This window comes from Ostrea edulis, chromosome 4 (genome assembly GCF_947568905.1).
Source record: "Ostrea edulis chromosome 4, xbOstEdul1.1, whole genome shotgun sequence".
NCBI lineage: Eukaryota > Metazoa > Mollusca > Bivalvia > Ostreida > Ostreidae > Ostrea > Ostrea edulis.
Genome location: NC_079167.1, coordinates 43,823,598 through 43,843,024, shown reverse-complemented (window position 1 = coordinate 43,843,024; position 19,427 = coordinate 43,823,598). Strand labels below are relative to the sequence as shown.

Sequence of the window (19,427 nt, the reverse complement as noted above, 5' to 3'; positions counted from 1 at the left end):
TTTTTAAAAATCTTGAGAACTACTGGGTCAATTGCAGTCGGCCTTGGCACATGCTTTGATAGATTAGTTTTATTCCAAAGAAGGGACATGTTTTAAATTTACATGGAAGCTTGATGACATAAAGCAGATTCAAGTTTGTCCAAAATATAATAAGCCTTTCGGGTTGGATTAGGGAATCGAAGTTTTACATATGATATTCAAATTCTGACCCCAAGGGATAGTGTGAGGCTAAAAGTTGTATATGGGAAGCAGGGCCATAAGTCAATATTGGGTAGTCGAGTTCAATTCATGGGTAGAGTCGGCTACAATAGATGAACATTTTATATGCACTAACATTTTCAAGAGTAATGGGGCCACAATGTTCTCAAATTTTATGGATTCCGGTTGTTATGATGTCCGGAATTGAGATTTGGGGGCATATAGTTTTCGGCTTATTTGTCAGGCAAAGATTGTTCATCTTGACTATATCTTAAACACCACAAGAGGTAGAGCTTTCATACATCTTTACTGTATCTAAACACCACAAGAGGTAGAGCTGTCATATTTGGTACACCTGTATTTATTGTGGCAAGACCTTTCCATTGACGCCAAAATCTTTGACCTTGGGATTTATCTTTTTAGAAAATTCGAATACTAGCCATGTATTCCAAATTGTAAGAGGTACTGCTTTTATATCAATATGTAGCATGTGCATTTCTTGAGAGAAGACCTTTCCAGCGATACTAGATTTGGTGACTTAGCCCTGACCTATTATTTGGAAATTTTCCAAAAAACTACAATATCTTGCCGTTTCACTTTGTTGTAATCTGGGGGCATCAGTGTTTCACAAATTACACATCTCGTAAATATACTTATCCAGGAAATCCTCTGATTTGCTCAATTTTCGAAAAATGAAACGCTGCATTTCATCTAAAGTGGCAGAAAATGATATTTTTCCAGGTAGAGTGAGGCGTTTTCCTCCCTTTTTGACCAGTTTTCCTCTGATTTCTGAGGAATTGGGTCACATCCCTGTTATCAGAGATGATTGAAACATGTGGTATGGTGTCGTCCGAACCGTGCAGGCAAAATGCAAAGTAAGCTCCAGGGTCCTGCAACTTGGTACATTTGATCACCTTGATGAGTGGGAGATGCATATTGTTTTTCAAGGTCATATATTCAGTTAATAGGAAAACCTTTTAGGCAGAATACAGACCAAACTATTAGGGCAAGGACCATGAAACTTTATACACATTCTCCCCATGTCTAGTGGAGGATGCCTTTTCTTCTTCAAAGATCAGGGTAGGTGGTAGTATCACTTTGAAGGAAAACCTTGTAGGCAGGATACAGACTGAACTGTTTTTGGGCTAGGACTGTCAAACTTGGTACATATACACCTAATGCCAATTCAGTGGTGTGTGCCTATTTTTCCCTCGAGGTCATAGTATCAGTTAAGGAGGTATGCTACACCAGAGAAATTTTATGTAGATGAAAAGTGGAGGATATGTACAACAATATTTTGAAGTTGAAAATTTTCAAATTTGCTTCATTTTGTCAAAAAATACAGTTTTAGTAGAAGGTAATCTGAAAAAAATTTAAAACCCCTGCTGGACTCGAACCTACTGAGCTACTCGGCTAGGTAAATAAATAGAAAAGGAAAAGTCAAATATTACTGATATCGATTTTGTCATCCATTTTTCTAAAGGAAGTCAGCCATTATGACGATGTAGAGTACGTACTACCTTAATAGGAAAACCTTGTAGGCAGAATACAGATCAAACTATTGGGGCTCTCACCCTCAAACTTGGTACACATACTCATCATATGCATGCCAAGTGGAGGATGTCTTTAGTTATTCAAGGTCGTAGTATTGCTTAGTAACAAAACCTTGTAGGCAGGATGTAGACTGAAACATTGTGGTTAGGACAGTCAAACTTGGTACACATACAGCAGAGGATTCCTATAGTTTGTAAAGGTCAAGGTCATAGTATCACTTAGTAGAAAAATCTTCTTGTTTACTATTACTTTAGGGGTTAAAAGTAGGTCAAACAGTTTTCCAGATTTTCTTTCGTTATGATGAATACAGGTATTGTCCTGAAATTTTGTTACCACCTACCTCTCAGAGGAATACATAATCAGTCCACATTGCAACTTGGTTGGTGCAACATGGCATACTTTAGGGCTAAAAGTAGGTCAAATAGTTTTCTGGACTTTTTCTCTTCATGGGTAGATATTACACTGACATTTTGTCACAACTTCCTTCTCAGAAAAATCAGTTCACATGTTGGATAGATTTTGCACCATGACTTACTTCAAGGCTTTTTTATTCAGAATGTGTATGATATCAATTCAGGGTGCATAATGTGCTTACCGGTCCAACGAGCGTATGATGTACCATTAATAATTGCTTCTTGTCGTCACAAATGTCCTACCAACATGTTTTTCTTCTTCATTTTTTATACAAACTCTTTTATTGCTAGGAATATGCTGAAATAGCAAACTCGAGACTTTCTATTTGGCAGATTCCTCTGTGGAAGGCAAAGTAAATGTAATATATGCTTTCATCTTAACATGGGTTTACCATTTGGTGACAGTTGACTTTCGTATTAACATATGCATTTACTAATTCTGTACATTGTAACCGGAAAGTACTTGCAAACCGTGAGATACTGATGCGTGGCACACCTACACAATATGCAGTCGCATGAAAGATGTTGTACAAACTTTTTTTTCCAAGATTGGATTCATAAAGAGACTTATCATTATCAATGTACCTATTAAGGGCCTGTTGGGGGGACATGTGCATTTTTAAAAAATATAATCTTACACATGCGATTCAACATTTCATATAATAATATTGTGTGTATCTGTTTATTCTACATGTTTCTGTTTTCTATCCTTTAAGTAGCACCGACTCTTGCTGCTTCTTGTTGATGTATCAGGCATATTATATATTGCACTAGGGAAAACACACATGTATCAACTGAGTACTGATCAATGCCTACATATGAAACTTAAAATACCACCAATGAGTGTATTACTCTTTACTGTGTATTGTCTTTACTTGTATCAACAATTATATACTTTTAATGACATGTTTATGCTCATTTGGGCCCTGAGTTGGTAATAAATACTACGTACTCTATACTATTAGCTGTCATTTGGGTGTTGAAGTTTTTGGCTGCAAAACTGCGATTTACTGTTTCAATGACAGAAAATAAGACTTAGAAACCCTTTTGTTAATATCAATAGTTCTATATAATGCTATATTTTCAACAGAGCCAAAATGTTTATTTTGAGAACATCTTAGTTTCAATTTTATCAATGACTGGTTAAAGTTACAAAGCCATCATAATAATAACTGATGAAATGTATGCAGTTGAAAATGAACACGAGATATACATTTGTTTGTTTTATTGTGTATTCTGAATGGCTTGTCGATACTTTTACTCTTGTGTTCATGTATAATGTTATGTCCATTGTCTTGAATTCTATTTCAATTAAAGTGTGTAGTTTCAACACACATAGTACACTTGTGTATACATAGATGTCAACCAATAAACGTTTTCTCAATGCGTTGTTATGAAAGGCATCTTTTCGAAAAATTTGTGTGGCCCTGAAAAGGGCCGTTTGAGTTTGAGGTTCAAGTCCTTGCTGAGTTTACTTGCTGCTGGTGTACTTGGTGACAGCCTTGGTACCCTCAGAGACGGCGTGCTTGGCCAATTCACCGGGCAAGAGAAGTCGGACAGCGGTCTGGATTTCTCTGCTGGTGATGGTTGAGCGTTTGTTGTAGTGGGCCAGGCGGGAAGCTTCTGCGGCGATTCTCTCGAAAATGTCATTGACAAACGAGTTCATGATGCTCATGGCTTTGCTGGAAACGCCAGTGTCTGGGTGGACCTGCTTCAGAACTTTGTAAATGTAGATGGCATAGGATTCCCTCCTCTTCCTGCGCTTCTTTTTGTCCCCAGTTCTCTGGGTCTTCGCCTTAGTGGCGGCTTTCTTAGATCCTTTCGATCCACCTTTAGGTGGCATGTTTACTAGTAAACTATGTGTGGAACAAATGGCCGCGCTGCTATTTATATTACACAGTCGGATAACGGCGGATAAGCGTATTACGGACCTCCTTGTAAACATTAATTGGTTCGGTATGCGCCAAGGTATGAGAAACACGATGACCACGATTGGCTGGCAGTTGAATCCGACTGCGTGTTTAAAAAGATTGATGTATTGCGTGCGAGGGTTATTCGTTGCTTTGATTTCGACAGCACACCGTATTGAATGACGTGGTAAAGGAGGCAAAGTGAAGGGAAAGGCAAAGAGCCGATCCTCCCGTGCGGGACTTCAGTTTCCCGTGGGTCGTATCCACCGTCTGCTGAGGAAGGGGAACTACGCCGAGAGAGTGGGAGCCGGCGCCCCCGTGTACCTGGCCGCCGTTCTGGAGTACTTGGCCGCCGAAGTCTTGGAATTGGCAGGCAACGCCGCCCGTGACAAGACCAGAATCATTCCCCGTCACCTGCAGCTGGCCATCCGCAACGACGAGGAGTTGAACAAACTTGTCCGGCGTGACCATCGCCCAGGGTGGTGTCCTGCCCAACATCCAGGCCGTGCTCCTCCCCAAGAAGACCCAGAAACCCGCCAGCAAGTAAAAAGTACAAAGTCTGCTGCTTGCAGGACCTATAACAAACGGCCGTTTTCACGGCCACCAACCTTTTTTGAAAAGACACCTATAATCATCGAAATGTCAAGAATGACAGTCTAATCTTACATTCAATGCTCACTGAGAAATGGGGATGACAATATTTGCAGTAATTCGTACATTTCAAAGCGCAAAATAAATGAAAACCAGAATGAATGCACGGCATGGGTTGCTATGTATTTGGGTTGTAATTAATAAGTAAGATTTACAAGAGAGAAGACATAAAAAAGCGCTATATAAATTGTCCTCACTACTTTGGACTTCTTTGAGGAATCATGGAAATACCAAAATGAAATGAAATTTGCATTCTTTTTGTTTTTCTCAACCAGCTCTGTAGTTTGTCAATGGAAGAATAAAACAAGGGTGCCAAAACTTTTGAAATACAGGGCGAGTGATCGTATATCTTCACGTGGTCATTCTTGCTTTTAATTTACATAGACGAAAAGCCACAAAGCAAATGATTTTGTACCAGTATGAATGTGAGAAATAGAGGTAGACATGGAGCTATCTGACATTAGATAGGGTGATCATGATGTGATGGGAGCAATAAAAAATTTCAAAGAGAACAAAACATTTGGAGACGACATAGACGATCCTGGTACATGGATTGTAAATATATCCGCAAACAAAATATCACTATCTTGGCCGAATTGTTTTATCTCCGAAATATACTCAATTTATTTATGGATTCACCAATCCTGTTACACAATATGAGATATATAATGACAACAAACTAAATACTAACAGTTCATTTACATATATGTAAATACAAGTATATATTTGACATGTACCTGTGATATTAGACTGCATCGGTGCAATTTAGTATTGCATATTAACATAAATCAAATGTAGTTATAATTAGCACTTTACTATGGGTGCGCAATTCAAAACATTCATGTAAAATTTCACACAATCTTCTAACATGAACGACATTGACAGGGTTGCATAGTACTTTACAATGGTTTTCCTTTGATATATCATCATCTGAATTGTAGATGTTCAAAGGGTAATATTTCTTTCTTATATCTTTATACATGAAGCAGTCATATAAAAAAATGTGTTTAAAAAAAATACTGTAGTTTGTCGCAAAATGACGACTTTACTTATAAGCATGAGGAATTTATTTTTGGTTCATATAAATACTAAACATTTGTTGAAAATTTTCTGAATATATTCGATCCATGGGTTTTCGAACCCTTTTCCTCCGCAAATGGTATGCTCAAATATATATATCGTATTTATTTTAAACCTTGACGTACGTAAGAAAACGCCCTCCGTTTAAACCGGCGACAACTTTTTAATTCTTGAAAAACGATTTTCAATTTCGGTGATTAATTTCACATGAACACGTTCGACTGGGTCTAGAAATTTCACACTGGGTGTGATGATTACTTTGTCCAACAAGTCAAACGGGTACATGGAATGGTCAAACTCGTTTCTTTCGTTAGAAAATCAGATTCCCCTTCATTAAATAACACTCATTCGAAGACGAAAACGAGTACATACTATTGCAAAAAGAACTAATAATCCTGGCAAATGATCGAACTTTAAGAACATTAGAAATCATTGTATTTGCACCGTGCAAACGCAACGGACAGATACTACACACACGACTGTAATTAGTACTCTTAAATCTCACCTATTCGCGAAACACATACATGTAATAGATAATCCATATTGTGCCTGTGGAAAAATCGAAACAACAACACACTTTTTACTTGAATAAATTTATTGATCCATTAAGACCAATAACTGTAAATATCCTTGTACATGGAGACTTTACTAAAAAAAAAATTCCTATATTAAAAATAGTTTCATTATATACATGTACATCATCCAAAAGATCTGTAGCTTAATCTCATCGAGTTCCGCTTTTATGTGTAGAGTGGTGGAATTTCTTGTTTGGAAGTTATTGTATATCCATTTCTGATGAACTTAGGTTATAACATCTCTTCAAATGCTGATCTATTTACTTGTTAGATTTTTTTCTTTCATTTTTCTTTACTTTTGTCATGTGCAACGGGCAAATGTATGGAGCGCCAAATTAACATAAACTCAAATCATTGAAGATATTTTCAATTATTTGAAGATATCATCAATTCATTTGATGCGCGCAACAATTTAATTAAAGATCTCTTCAAATAATTAATGATATCTTCAATTCTGAATTATTGCGCGCATTAAATGAATTGATGATAGCATTAATTCTTCTGCTGAATTGATGCGCGCTTTAAATGAATTAATGATCTCTTCAAATGAATTAATGATATCAACAATTGAATTGATGCGCGCTACAATTCATTTGAAGAGAGCAATACTTGATATAATGCACGCATTAATTCATTTGATGAGAGCAATAATTGATATAATTGATGAGAGTAATAATTGAATTGATGCGCGCATTAATTCATTTGATGAGAGCAATAATGGATTTAATGCGCGCATTAATTCAATTATTGCTCTCTTCAATTGAATTAATGATATCTTTAATTCATTTGAAGAGAGCAATAATTCTTTTAGAGAGAGCAACTAAATAATTAAAGATATCTTCAATTCAACATATCCACAATTGAATTAATGATCTCTTTAATTGAATTGTTGCTCTCTTTAAAAGAATTGATGCGCGCGTTAATTCCTTATACAAAAGCATTGTAAATAATTAAAGATATCTTCAATTGAATTAAAGAGATCATCAAATTATTTATACCGAGCTCTAAATCAATTATTGCGAGCAATATTTCTACGAAATTAATGCTCTCATCAATTGAATTGAAGAGAGCAATAATTGAATTAATGCGCGCATTAAATCAATTATTGCTCTCATTAATTCAATTGATGCGCGCATTAATTCAATTGATGAGAGCAATAATTGAATTGAAGCGCGCATTAATTCATTTGATGAGAGCAATAATTGATTTAATGCGCGCATTAATTCAATTAAAGAGAGCAATAATTGAATTGATGATATCTTCAAATAATTGAAGATATCTTCAATTATTTTAGTTTATGTTAATTTGGCGCTCCATACAAATGCACACTTACCATTCAAAGTTTTAAATTCAAGGAAACGGATTAATATAAGTGCCTATACAACTTGATTCCGAATCCTGTGTGCATATAACGTATTGTGTATATACATATATTGATTTATTCAAATGAAATAAAGTTTAAAACTAATTTTTTTTATCACCCCCTACGTATACGTTTTATCGCCTGCTTATAGGATAAACCTGATTTTTAAGATTGTTTTAATTTGAAACCTCTTTGTTTTATCGAAACCTTTTAAACAAACAGAGCTAATATGATTACGGTGTGACCGTTGGGGCGAGCGCAGCATATCTGAATACATTTTCAAAAAATTTATATTGAAAACAAGGAAAACTGATCTGGTTCACTGTCTCTTCTCGCCAATGTAGGAACCAGTTTAGCGGGAAATGCAACGAGCGTGTTGTGACGTAGCCTGGTAGTTGTGACGTGACTGTTTACATTTCTTTCGACAATATTTTAAAAAGAAAAAGAAAGGGGGAAGAATATGATTGTCATCCTTTCCTTTCAAATAAGAAAAGTTTGTAATACTTCAAAGATTTTTTAAATTATTATTTTACGAATCGAACCATCCGCCATTTTGTACGAGGGACTTCTGGGATTGGCGTCAAAAAAAAATTCGTGTTAGAGGTTGAGATTTAGCTCATTAGAGCTCGCAGTACGAGCCAGCGCTCCGTGCTGGCTCGCTGCGCTCGCTAATATGATTACGGTGTGACCGTTGGGGCGAGCGCAGCATATCTGAATACATTTTCAAAAAATTCATATTGAAACCAAGGAAAACTGATCTGGTTCACTGTCAATACGTAGGATTACTGTCTTGCTCTTCTCGCCAATGTAGGAACCAGTTCAGCGGGAAATGCAACGAGCGTGTTGTGACGTAGCCTGGTAGTTGTGACGTGACTGTTTACATTTCTTTCGACAATATTTTAAAAAGAAAAAGAAAGGGGAAAGAATATGATTGTCATCCTTTCCTTTCAAATAAGAAAGGTTTGTAATACTTCAAAGATTTTTTTATTATTTTACGAATCGAACCATCCGCCATTTTGTACGAGGGACTTCTGGGATTGGCGTCAAAAAAATTCTTGTTAGAGGTTGAGATTTAGCTCGGATTATTTCCCGCTATTACTACATATATTTAACAGAAAAGTATAGGCAAATCGTAAACATGTCCTGAAACCTTTCCCGAGTTTGGATCATGTGTCACCTTCTGAAACTTCAATTGATAATATAGCACCTAAATTTATCATTTCTTTTACATTTTTGATGTTATGTTCGTATTGTGTACAGCTCAATATAAGTGAATTGATCCCTACTCACAAAGTAGCGTAAAAGTGGCTCTATATATCATATATACAGTGTGCGAAATTAACCATGGACCGATAGACAATGTCTATAGAAAATCGAGTCGGTCTATAACAATCAAAATAGCTATAGACCAACTTTTCTATAGGAATTCTGAGTAAACTGGTTCTCTGTTGCTTATTCAACATATATATGAGAAGCGGGACCAGTTTATATGTAGTACGCCAATGTTTCTGTTTACCCCTTAGCTGTAATAAAATGTTCCCCAATGTAATTAGAAATCATTCGAATCAGATTATTCAATTTGATATTTACTTCAATGTACGCCATTTTCGTGCAAATTCGCAATGTCCTTTTTGATGGTTTTAAAAATACGTGAAAGATGCACGCACTTGAATCAAATGGAAAGCGGTCAGTACAAGTTCCAGCAAGGCCAAAGTCGCAGAAAATCATGAGAAAACGAAACGTAGTAGAAGTACGTGACTTGGATGAAGAATCAGATAGTGAAATAGTGAAACTGAGCTGGAACAAAATGAAAAAGAAAACGAAATTCTAATTGAAAAGCTTGCCGTGCATGTAATTGAAAAAGAATATAATTATACTATGAACAAATTGTCAAACTGAATTTGTGTCAATTATTTATTTTTTAATAACAATGAATATTGCATGTTAAATTTTGGTCTATAGGAAATAAAATGACTATGGACCGAAAGTCTATAGGACTTTAAAGTTAGTTTCACACACACTATATATATATTATATATCTATAGTGGAAAGTATCTAATCACTCTTACGATAACCTCGTAGTATAGCACTTACATAATAATTGAAAGAAAAGAAAACAAACAAACCAAAAAACAAAAGCAAAAAGAAAAAAAGAAAAAGAAAACCACAACAAACATAAAAAACAAACAAAAGCAAAGTAAACAAACAAACAACCAGTTTAATTACACTTCATTTAAAATAAAAACATCAAGGTTGGTCATAATTTGTACATTTCATCTGTGTAATTTTTATTGAATACAGGCATTATTTATAAAAAGTAAGTGTAAACAAGGATTAACGTTTTTCTTTTAAATCATAAATCAAAGCAAATATATTGTGTTGTGTTGTATATATTTCTATAGTAAAGTAAATAGATCAGGATTTTTTTTTTTTTAGGCGTGTGCTTGTGTTCTTAATATTGTGTAAGCCCATTCCAAATCGTTCTACGCAATCGTTAATTCTACCGCTCGCTTTTGATACCCGATGTGTACGACCCCCGGATGTTTTTCAAAAATTCTGACCGACATTATGTTTTCTACAGCAAAAGGAAAACGAGTGTGCCTTCTTTCAAGCTTTGAAAGGAAATCAAGCAACAATGATATTTGTTATCGGCCACTGGAAAAAAATTACCAAATTTTAATGAATGAACGGACTTGCAAATCGCCGGTTGAGGTGTCTATATTTCTGGATTTTGACTGCTGTACGTTGGCAAAGCCCAATATGTAAGTAAATAGAATGACAGGGGGAAATGTAGACCAGGGGGTTCCGATAACATATCCGGCGGATATTCCATTGTTGAAGCGCAACTCGAATGCAAAAACTAACATCAAAGCACATCTAAACAACACAATACACATACCGATCGACTTGAATATATTGGATGTTTTCAAGGAGGTCCGCGCTTGATGTAAACAAAACAGTGAGTGCGTTCCGATGATAGTTGGTAAAATGGGTAGTAAAAACCGGGCCGGGCCGGGTCAGATCACCTCCGTAGTCCGAATTTTTTAGTTTTCTTCGTTATTTTATTTTCGTGTGGTGTGAAACTTCTTAATCATAATCTGGATGATACATCGGATCTTCGCTACAAAAAATACCGCATAATTTTGCTTCACTGTGAAAATATCAATGTTTGTTTATTTCAGGTTGGTAAAATGGGTAGCGAGGGAAAATACACATTTTTCTGCGATTACGGTTGAACTATGTGACACAACAATGAAACTACACATGATTTAGATAAATATTATGATAATTTATCACCAAAATGCTGTAGCACTTGTTATGCGAGTCTTATATATTTAATATTCACGATTTATTAAAACCCGGGCCAAAAGGAAACCGGATACGGTAACCCGGGCCAGATATTAAAATTCCGAATAAAATGAGGATGTTAGCCATCACGTGCACGATCTCATGAAACGTGACATTGCACGGTTCTTATCACTTGGAGGTGTCCTCATAAGAACCATCTTTTTAATTTAAATTTTAACCTAACTATCATTAAGTTACTTACGACGGCGTATTCGTGCCAATTTAACCTAGCAGAAAAATAAAAATAATCGTTTCTACGATTTATTTAATGGTAGAAACGATGTAAAAAGTCGTTTCTACGATTTAGTAAGTCGTTTCTACGATTTAGAAAGTCGTTTCTACGATTTTTAGGTTTCGGGTGACATTGCAATTGCTTGTCGTCTGTGATCGTGCGTTAACAATATTGAACATTTTTAACTTCTTGATAAGTATGATCATTCCAATTCCTTTCAAATTTGGTATGAAGCATCTTTGGGACAAAGGGGACATAAATGGTAAATTTCAGGACTGGCCTTAAAGGCAGGGCAAAAACTGCCACAGAATTGAATAATTTTCAACAATCTTCTTCTCTACCACCACATATATGTAAGAAAAACTAAATGCATAGTGATGTAGAGCAGGAAGGCCTACCAAAATTGCAATTTTCATGATCCTCAAATTTAACTTAAAATTTAACAAGCATATGCAGACTTACTTGCGTGCCATTTTGAAAATAAAATTTATGTACATATACTGTGTTGTTAATTGTTTCATTTAAAAATTAGATATATAATATCATCATTTTATATTATGAATATGCACACTTCATATCTTGATGTTTTAAGATGTTTTTAAATTATATATCTTTTATTAATGAAGAAATGAATACTAGCACTATAAATACAATATTTTAAGTCATTATTATACGGATCATAATCAGTTTGGTTAAAATGTTTTTGATTTTTAATAAATTACCATTTTTTATTATTTTTATTTTAATCAGGCATGGTATACAAAGTAATTAATTGCTCTCCATATAATCCTCTTTAAACTCTATCTTCAGTTTAAATATTCATAAAGTAGGCATAATTTATCAGTCGGTGATATTTTTTTAGGACCATTATTATTGGTTAATTAATCAAAGCATTAGTAATTAAATCGGAATAAATAACGCCGGCCCGGGTCGACCGCATCCGGTTTCCTTTTGGCCCGGGTTTGGAAAAATCGCCGATAATTAAGATAAAAGGCATTTAAATGGTCAAATAATGCATTAAGTATCAAATTCAACTCTATGTGAATTGAAAAAATGCTAGGTTTTCAGCAGCAGATGCATATTATACAGAAAATATGCAATAATGTGTGTTTTGGTCTCGCTACCCATTTTACCAACCAGATTTCATACAATCATTGAATTCCTTACCTATAGGTAATATTATGTGCTAAAATTTGTGGCGAAGACTAAATATATCATTGAGAATATATTCCGAAAGTTTCAAAAGAAACAATGACATATCAACGAAGAAAACTAAAAAATTCGGATTACGAAGGTGATCTGACCCGGCCCGGCCCGGTTTTTACTACCCATTTTATCAACTATCCGTTCCGATCGACTATTATTTACCGTTCTCGCATCGTTCGAAAACATGGCAGATACCGCAGCTCCCGCGAAAAAGGTTTCCAAGCCCAAGGTGCCCGTAGCGCACCCAAAATACATCGACATGATCAAGGCTGCCCTCGGGTCACTGAAAGAGCGTGGTGGATCTTCTCACAGGTACCTGAATTTCTGTCAATAAGTCGCTAAATAAAGCCAAAGATCGAAAAATCCTATTTATATATAGAGGGGGTAGGATTTTTCGATCTTTGGCTTTATTTAGCGACTTATTGACAGAAATTCAGGTGCCTGTGATCTTCTAGACAAGCCATTCTTAAGCACCTGTAATCTCAGCGAGATTCGTCGAGGCTGAATATTTGGACTGACGCCTCTCGGAAGAGGCGTCAGTCCAAATATCCAGCCTCTACGAATCTCGCTGAGATTAAAGAACCTGATGGCCAATTATAAAGTGGGCAATGACGTCAACTCCATCAATGCCCACCTCAAAATGGCCCTGAAGAATGGAGTCAAAAAGGGTGCTTTGAAGCAAGCCAAGGGTAAAGGTGCCAGCGGTTCCTTCAAGCTTGGAGATAAGCCCAAGGCTGAGCAGAAGCCTAAAGCCAAGAAAGTAGCCAAACCAAAGGCTGCTGCTGCTGCCAAGCCCAAGAAGGTGGCCGTAGAGAAAAAAGTGAAGAAGACGCCAAAGAAACCAGCCGCACCCAAGAAGGCCAAGACTCCCAAGAAGAAGGCGGCAGCCAAGGCCCCCAAGAAGGCCAAGAAGCCCGCCGCCAAAAAATCCAAGACCCGCAAGAAAGCCGCCGCCAAGAAATAAGCAGTCTTTGCAATATTCCTGCACAGAGTGTTTACTCACAAAATAAAAGCCCTTTTTAGGGCTACCAACATTTTTAGAAAAGATGCCGTTCTTACACGTGTGAGAGAAATGCGTTTCTACGTCATTTAAGTGAATACTGATTCAAGCTGTTTTAACGTTTTCATACTTTGATTTACTTGTCCTGCATGTCATTCAGTTAAAAGAGGGGGGAGAGGAAACTAACCCACACTTTTACAAACAATATGACATTTTTTTATCTGATTTAGTAGCTCTCCCTTCCTAAAGCTGTAGGGTAAGAAATAAGATGGAGACCGGTGAATTATGACAACATATAGTACAGTACCTGCATCATTGAGTCCTCATTCGTTTGAGTAAAGCTAGCTGAATTGAAACATTCATATATATATATGCATTTCTTATACATCCAATAGCTTGATTACTTTCATTCGGTTTCTTGTCCGATAAGAAAACAAAAATTGAAAATATCATCCGTGGACTTTTATTTCAGTACTTGATTTGTATACAGTCTCGGTTTGGCAGGACTACACATAATTCACTCTCATAATGCAATGTTTCATGTGTGTAACAATGTTTTCAGACTTTAGTCACCGAGAAATGTCTGATCGGTGTCAAAAAGGGAAAAAATGGGGTTATTTCTTTGTTAGGAACAGAGTGACGATACATCACCTCTAAGAGTAAGTTGTAATTCTCGCACGTCTAATTTAGTCTTCAAAATGAAATAAGGATTTACACATTTTAAACAGTTCTCCGTTGTCCAGAGACTCGCTCACTTCATGTGTACATCAACTTCATAGCCTCAATGTTGTTCAAGATTTATATATAGGAGTGATTTTTGTTAGGATGTAACAGTAGTCTAGGATTCTGGAATGATTTGGGGTCTTGGAATTCACAAAGCTGTCCGAAAAAGTCATTAGTCATATGTACTAATAACATCAAATCATATATGCCAATGATGTTAGTCACAACTATTATTAAGTGAAAACAAACAAAAATTTAATGACTTTTTTTTATTGGGTGTTTCTTGAATTCCAAGAATTATGATTATTCTAGTAAGAATGCAATGTCATATATCTCTATCCAAATATATTTGAGGTCTGCTTTTGTCAAATAACTATTTTGCAACCTCTTTGTTAAATGTTCAGGTTACAAATTTGATAATCATTGGTTTAAACTATATTTATATGGATCGGTGCAAAATATACAAACAGGTGAAAAAGGAAGACTTTAAAACAAAATTCTATGTACGAATGAATGAATGAATGTATGTATGTATGTACATACGTACGTATACATATGTACTAAGAACTTTGGGAATCTGGGATATTTCAATTGCACATGATAAATATACAAAATTTAGTATTAATATGGAATTATGTATATTTATGTGCTATTGAAATATCCCAGATTCCCAAAGTTCTTAGTACATGTACATATTAATACTTATGGTAGAAGACTGCCAGTCTGATCGACTGGGCACAAGCACCTAGCTCTGCATTCAGGACAGCATTTTATACTGTTTCACTTTTACTTCCCACATTGCATCCTTGTTGTGCTGTGCATTTTCATTCTATGTTGTTATGAGCCAATTTCAGATCAATGTTAATATAGAAATCCTTTACATATGTACATGTATGTGTGTATACAATCATGTATGTGTATAAATGTATGTATATATATGTGTTTATGTATACATGTATATGCACGGTGTGTGTATCTATAAGTATATGGTATCATGTGTTTATAATGAATATAATAAAATTGTGTATGCTCACTGAGAGTCCTTAACTGGTGAATAAATAAATAAATAAATGTATCTCCTTTTAAATGTTTTTAACATTTACTTGTCTTTCCATACTTTTGTATCCACAAATAATGTTTACAATTGTACCCTGAAATCCCTTGTAACATCCCATCCCCTTCACTGTTTTTTTTTTTTTTTTTTTTTTTTACGTTTATGAATTCTGTGCAAAATGTGGATTGAAATGTCCCAAGTCAAGACCAATCAACGCTGCATACCAGCGGCTAATCGCAGAGTGTCTTTCTGAACCGCTTAACCAATGACAAGTGTCGTAATATATGAGAGCGCCGATTTCGATTTGCTTATAAATTCTAGTGTTTCCGATCGGGCACGTTATTCTATCCGAAAATTTGGAGAAGATGGCACGTACAAAGCAGACCGCAAGAAAATCTACTGGAGGCAAAGCCCCACGAAAACAGTTGGCTACTAAGAGCGCCCCAGCCACCGGTGGCGTCAAGAAGCCCCACAGATACAGGCCAGGAACTGTCGCTCTTCGTGAGATCAGACGGTACTAGAAAAGCACTGAGCTTCTCATCAGGAAACTCCCATTCCAGCGTCTGGTCCGTGAAATTGCACAGGACTTCAAGACCGATCTGCGTTTCCAGAGCTCTGCCGTTATGACCCTTCAGGAAGCTAGCGAGGCCTACCTTGTAGTACTTTTTGAGGATACCAACTTGTGCGCTATCCACGCCAAGAGGGTGACCATCATGCCCAAGGATATCCAGCTTGCCAGACGTATCCGTGGCGAGCGAGCTTAATTTCACTCGTGTGACACTCAAACAAACGGCCGTTTTCACGGCCACCTAATTCTTTCGAAAAGATGCCTTCATATTGCTCTTGATCAAGAAACTTGTCGTGAATAAAGTATGACTGAATGACATACATAACCCTACATCCACAAACTACTTGACCCAAGTCTGGTAAATTTGTAAAATAGGAAAAGTTTTAACGCAAGTTCAGTACTGAAATTAAATGCTGCGGATATGAACACGTACAGCTATACTGTCAAAACAGTAGTATACATTGCAGGGCATCAATTGTATAGATGACAACAAATGCACATTGAAAATCCTTGTCAGCAGGAAAGTACACAACAAACTATACAAACCTAGAGAATAGCTGTATAGAACGTACTAAGAACGCATACATAGAGAAATCGGTAGTCTGTAGTACACACTAAAACAACCTACCTAATTCTAGAAGGGTCAGATACTACGGTATTTCATTCAACCAACTCTGGGCTTTTGAGGGCATGTAAAGCATGCATTAATAAGAGAAAGGGGTTCAAATAATAGCTAGCATCAATAGCGCACGGAGAAATGTAACACCGTGTTAAATGTGTGCAGTGCAGAAATGTGAACTCTGACGTCAGTCATAATTTATTTATATTGTAATTAATTACTAGTTAATCTGTACACCCCCACCCCCTTGAGGGCCCTTGATTGATGAATTAACATATGTCATAACATTTTATATCAGGAGACCATACATACAGAAATGAGTTTTAGACATACATGTATACTTTTAACAAAGGGCTTGAATTATCATTGTTTTACTTTTCTTTTTCAACTTGCACAGATATATTTCTTATTTTAAACATGTTGAATAGAAATTTGCTCAGCTTGATTAATAATGGATTATCTTTATTATCAACTTTTTTCTCCTTTGTTTTTTTTTGGATATAGTATAGTAAACTTTCACAGTTGTGAGCCATGTTTTCATATTAATATTAATTACCCTAATAAAATAAAATCCTATCGTTGTGTGTTAATTAAAAGGAAAACAAAACGATGATTTAAAAAACCAGAAAAGAAACTAAGCTAGGTGTAACGTATATGCATTGTATATATCAAACTCTGAGATTATCCCTGTTTACCGCACACACTGATAACCACGTGTTTGCATGCTCTTTAATAACATATACTCGGCATTCTGAAATAAACTGATGTAGAGACAAGACGCATTCTGTTATACTGTACTATACATGGTGTCAGAAGTAAAAGTACTTAGTGAAACTTCTGTATGTGTATCTCTGGATATTTGTCACCATGAGCAATCACGAAGATAATGCTGCTGCTGCTCCCTCTATTCCTGTCTTTGTGAATCCAAACATTCCAATACCTGGAAAACTGGATCTTAAAGGAAACCTGTGCACGAACTGGAAAAAGTTCAAGCGGATTTGGACCCGAGAAAATTTACAAAGAAGTCTGTAATTACCCCTATCTCAGGATGTTACAAAAGGCAGACATGACTCTGGTAATGTTTAACAAGTCGGAATGCCAACCCCTTGGAAAACGGCGAATAAGCGTCCGCAACCCCAAAAACAATAAAAAATACAACATAGAAATTGTTGTGGTCGAAGCAAATCTTAATCCTATTCTCGGAGCAAAGGCTGTACAAGGAATGAAAATGATAACTGTCAACACAGAAAACATAGCAGCCATTGAGTCAGCCTCCCAAAGCAACTTCATCATTGAAAAATACAGTGACGTATTTAATGGCCTGGGTAAACTGGATGGAAAATTACACCTCGATGTTGACAAATCAGTTACGCCAGTAAAACTACCAACAAGAAAAGTCCCGATTGCAATGAAGGCACCGTTAAAATCTGAAATCGACAGACTGTCAGATTTAGGCGTTTTGGCTCCAGTAACAGAACCAACTCACTGGATATCGTCATTGGTGGCTGTACGGAAGCCCAGTGGGAAAATGCGTCTGTATATAGATCCCAAACCTCTGAACAAAGCGCTAAAGAGAAATCATTATGCAACACCAACTATAGATGATATTTTGCCAGAACTAAGCCAAGCCAGAATTTTTTCTGTAGTAGACTGCAAGGATGGCATTTGGCATATTACTCTCGATGATGAGAGTAGTTTTCTCACAACATTCGGAACCCCTTGGGGTAGATATCGATGGCTCCGCATGCCATTCGGTATTAAACCAGCAAGCGAAGAATTCCAGCGGAGAATGGATGAAGCTTTATCTGGTATACATGGAATCAAAGCGATTCATGACGACATAGTCGTATACGGTTGTAGAAACTCGGATGACGAGGCCATACGTGATCACGACAAAAAATTATCTACCTTGCTAGAGAGATGCAGGGAGAAAGGGATCAAAATAAACAAAGACAAAATGAAACTAAAATTGCGATCCGTGTCATATTTAGGACACATTATCTCAAGCGATGGACTCAAAGTTGACCCCTTAAAAATCAAGGCAATCACTGAAATGCCAAGACCTAAATGCAAAGCAGACATACAACGTTTACTAGGAATGGTAAATTTTGTCCAAAAATTCGCGCCAAATCTCTCGGAGATAACAGCACCCCTCAGAGACCTACTAAAAGCAGAATCAGAATTTGTGTGGGACAATGCTGTACATGGCAAAACATTTGACGAATTGAAAAAACTACTATCTACGAGCCCTATACTTCGTTTCTTTGATCCTAACCTACCGACGACGGTACAGTGTGACGCATCTGAACGCGGACTAGGAGCCTGTCTCATACAAAATGAGCAACCCGTAGCATATGCATCCCGTGCATTAACGCCTACCGAAGTCAACTACGCACAGATTGAAAAGGAACTACTCGCTGTTCTCTTTGCCATGGAACGCTTTGAGCATTACACACTTGGACGGAAAGTAAAAGTGGAATCGGACCACAAACCACTAGAAATCATCAGCAAGAAAAGTTTAGTTTCCGCTCCTAAACGTCTTCAACGAATGCTCTTGCGTCTTCAGAAGTTTGATTACGAGATCACATACAAACGAGGTCTTGAAATGTATCTTGCTGATACACTGAGTCGCGCCTATCTGCCAACTGTACAGATACAAAGAAATAATTCTGAAGACAGAGTACTCGCCATTACCGACCGTGCAAAATCTGAAAAAGATGCAGAGTACGTTACAATGAGTGAATACGTCACCATCTCGTCCGAAACTCTAAAGAAAATCAAATCTGCAAACTCGCGTGATGAAACAATGCAAAAGCTGTACAAAACAATCAAAGATGGTTGGCCGGAGTGAGATGAACTGACACCCGATATACAGATCTTCTACACATTCAGAGACGAATTGACTTCACAGGATGGTTTAATTTTCAAAGGAG

At 36.6% G+C, this 19,427-nt stretch overlaps 1 protein-coding gene and 3 pseudogenes across 1 annotated transcript; 3 read left to right on the top strand and 1 right to left on the bottom strand.

Moving 5' to 3' along the window:
- Positions 1-2,838: 2,838 nt before the first annotated feature.
- Positions 2,839-4,141, bottom strand: LOC130054142 (histone H2B-like; annotated as a pseudogene).
- Positions 4,142-4,147: 6 nt separating this feature from the next.
- On the top strand, positions 4,148-4,622 carry LOC130053799 (histone H2A-like; annotated as a pseudogene).
- Positions 4,623-10,864: 6,242 nt separating this feature from the next.
- On the top strand, positions 10,865-14,028 carry LOC125669305 (histone H1-delta-like). The gene is made up of 2 exons (XM_056162718.1): positions 10,865-12,842; positions 13,104-14,028. The coding sequence occupies exons 1-2, from the start codon at positions 12,715-12,717 to the stop codon at positions 13,492-13,494; spliced, it is 519 nt and encodes a 172-aa protein (XP_056018693.1). The 5' UTR covers positions 10,865-12,714; the 3' UTR covers positions 13,495-14,028.
- Positions 14,029-15,574: 1,546 nt separating this feature from the next.
- Positions 15,575-16,238, top strand: LOC125669304 (histone H3-like; annotated as a pseudogene).
- The last annotated feature ends 3,189 nt before the right edge of the window (positions 16,239-19,427 follow it).

Bases quoted from the DNA above. Each gene is read 5' to 3' on its own strand.
- LOC125669305 (XM_056162718.1), top strand. From the start codon at position 12,715: ATGGCAGATACCGCAGCTCCCGCGAAAAAGGTTTCCAAGCCCAAGGTG. The intron at 12,843-13,103 runs GTACCTGAATTT...AATCTCGCTGAG, and splicing joins CGTGGTGGATCTTCTCACAG to ATTAAAGAACCTGATGGCCA.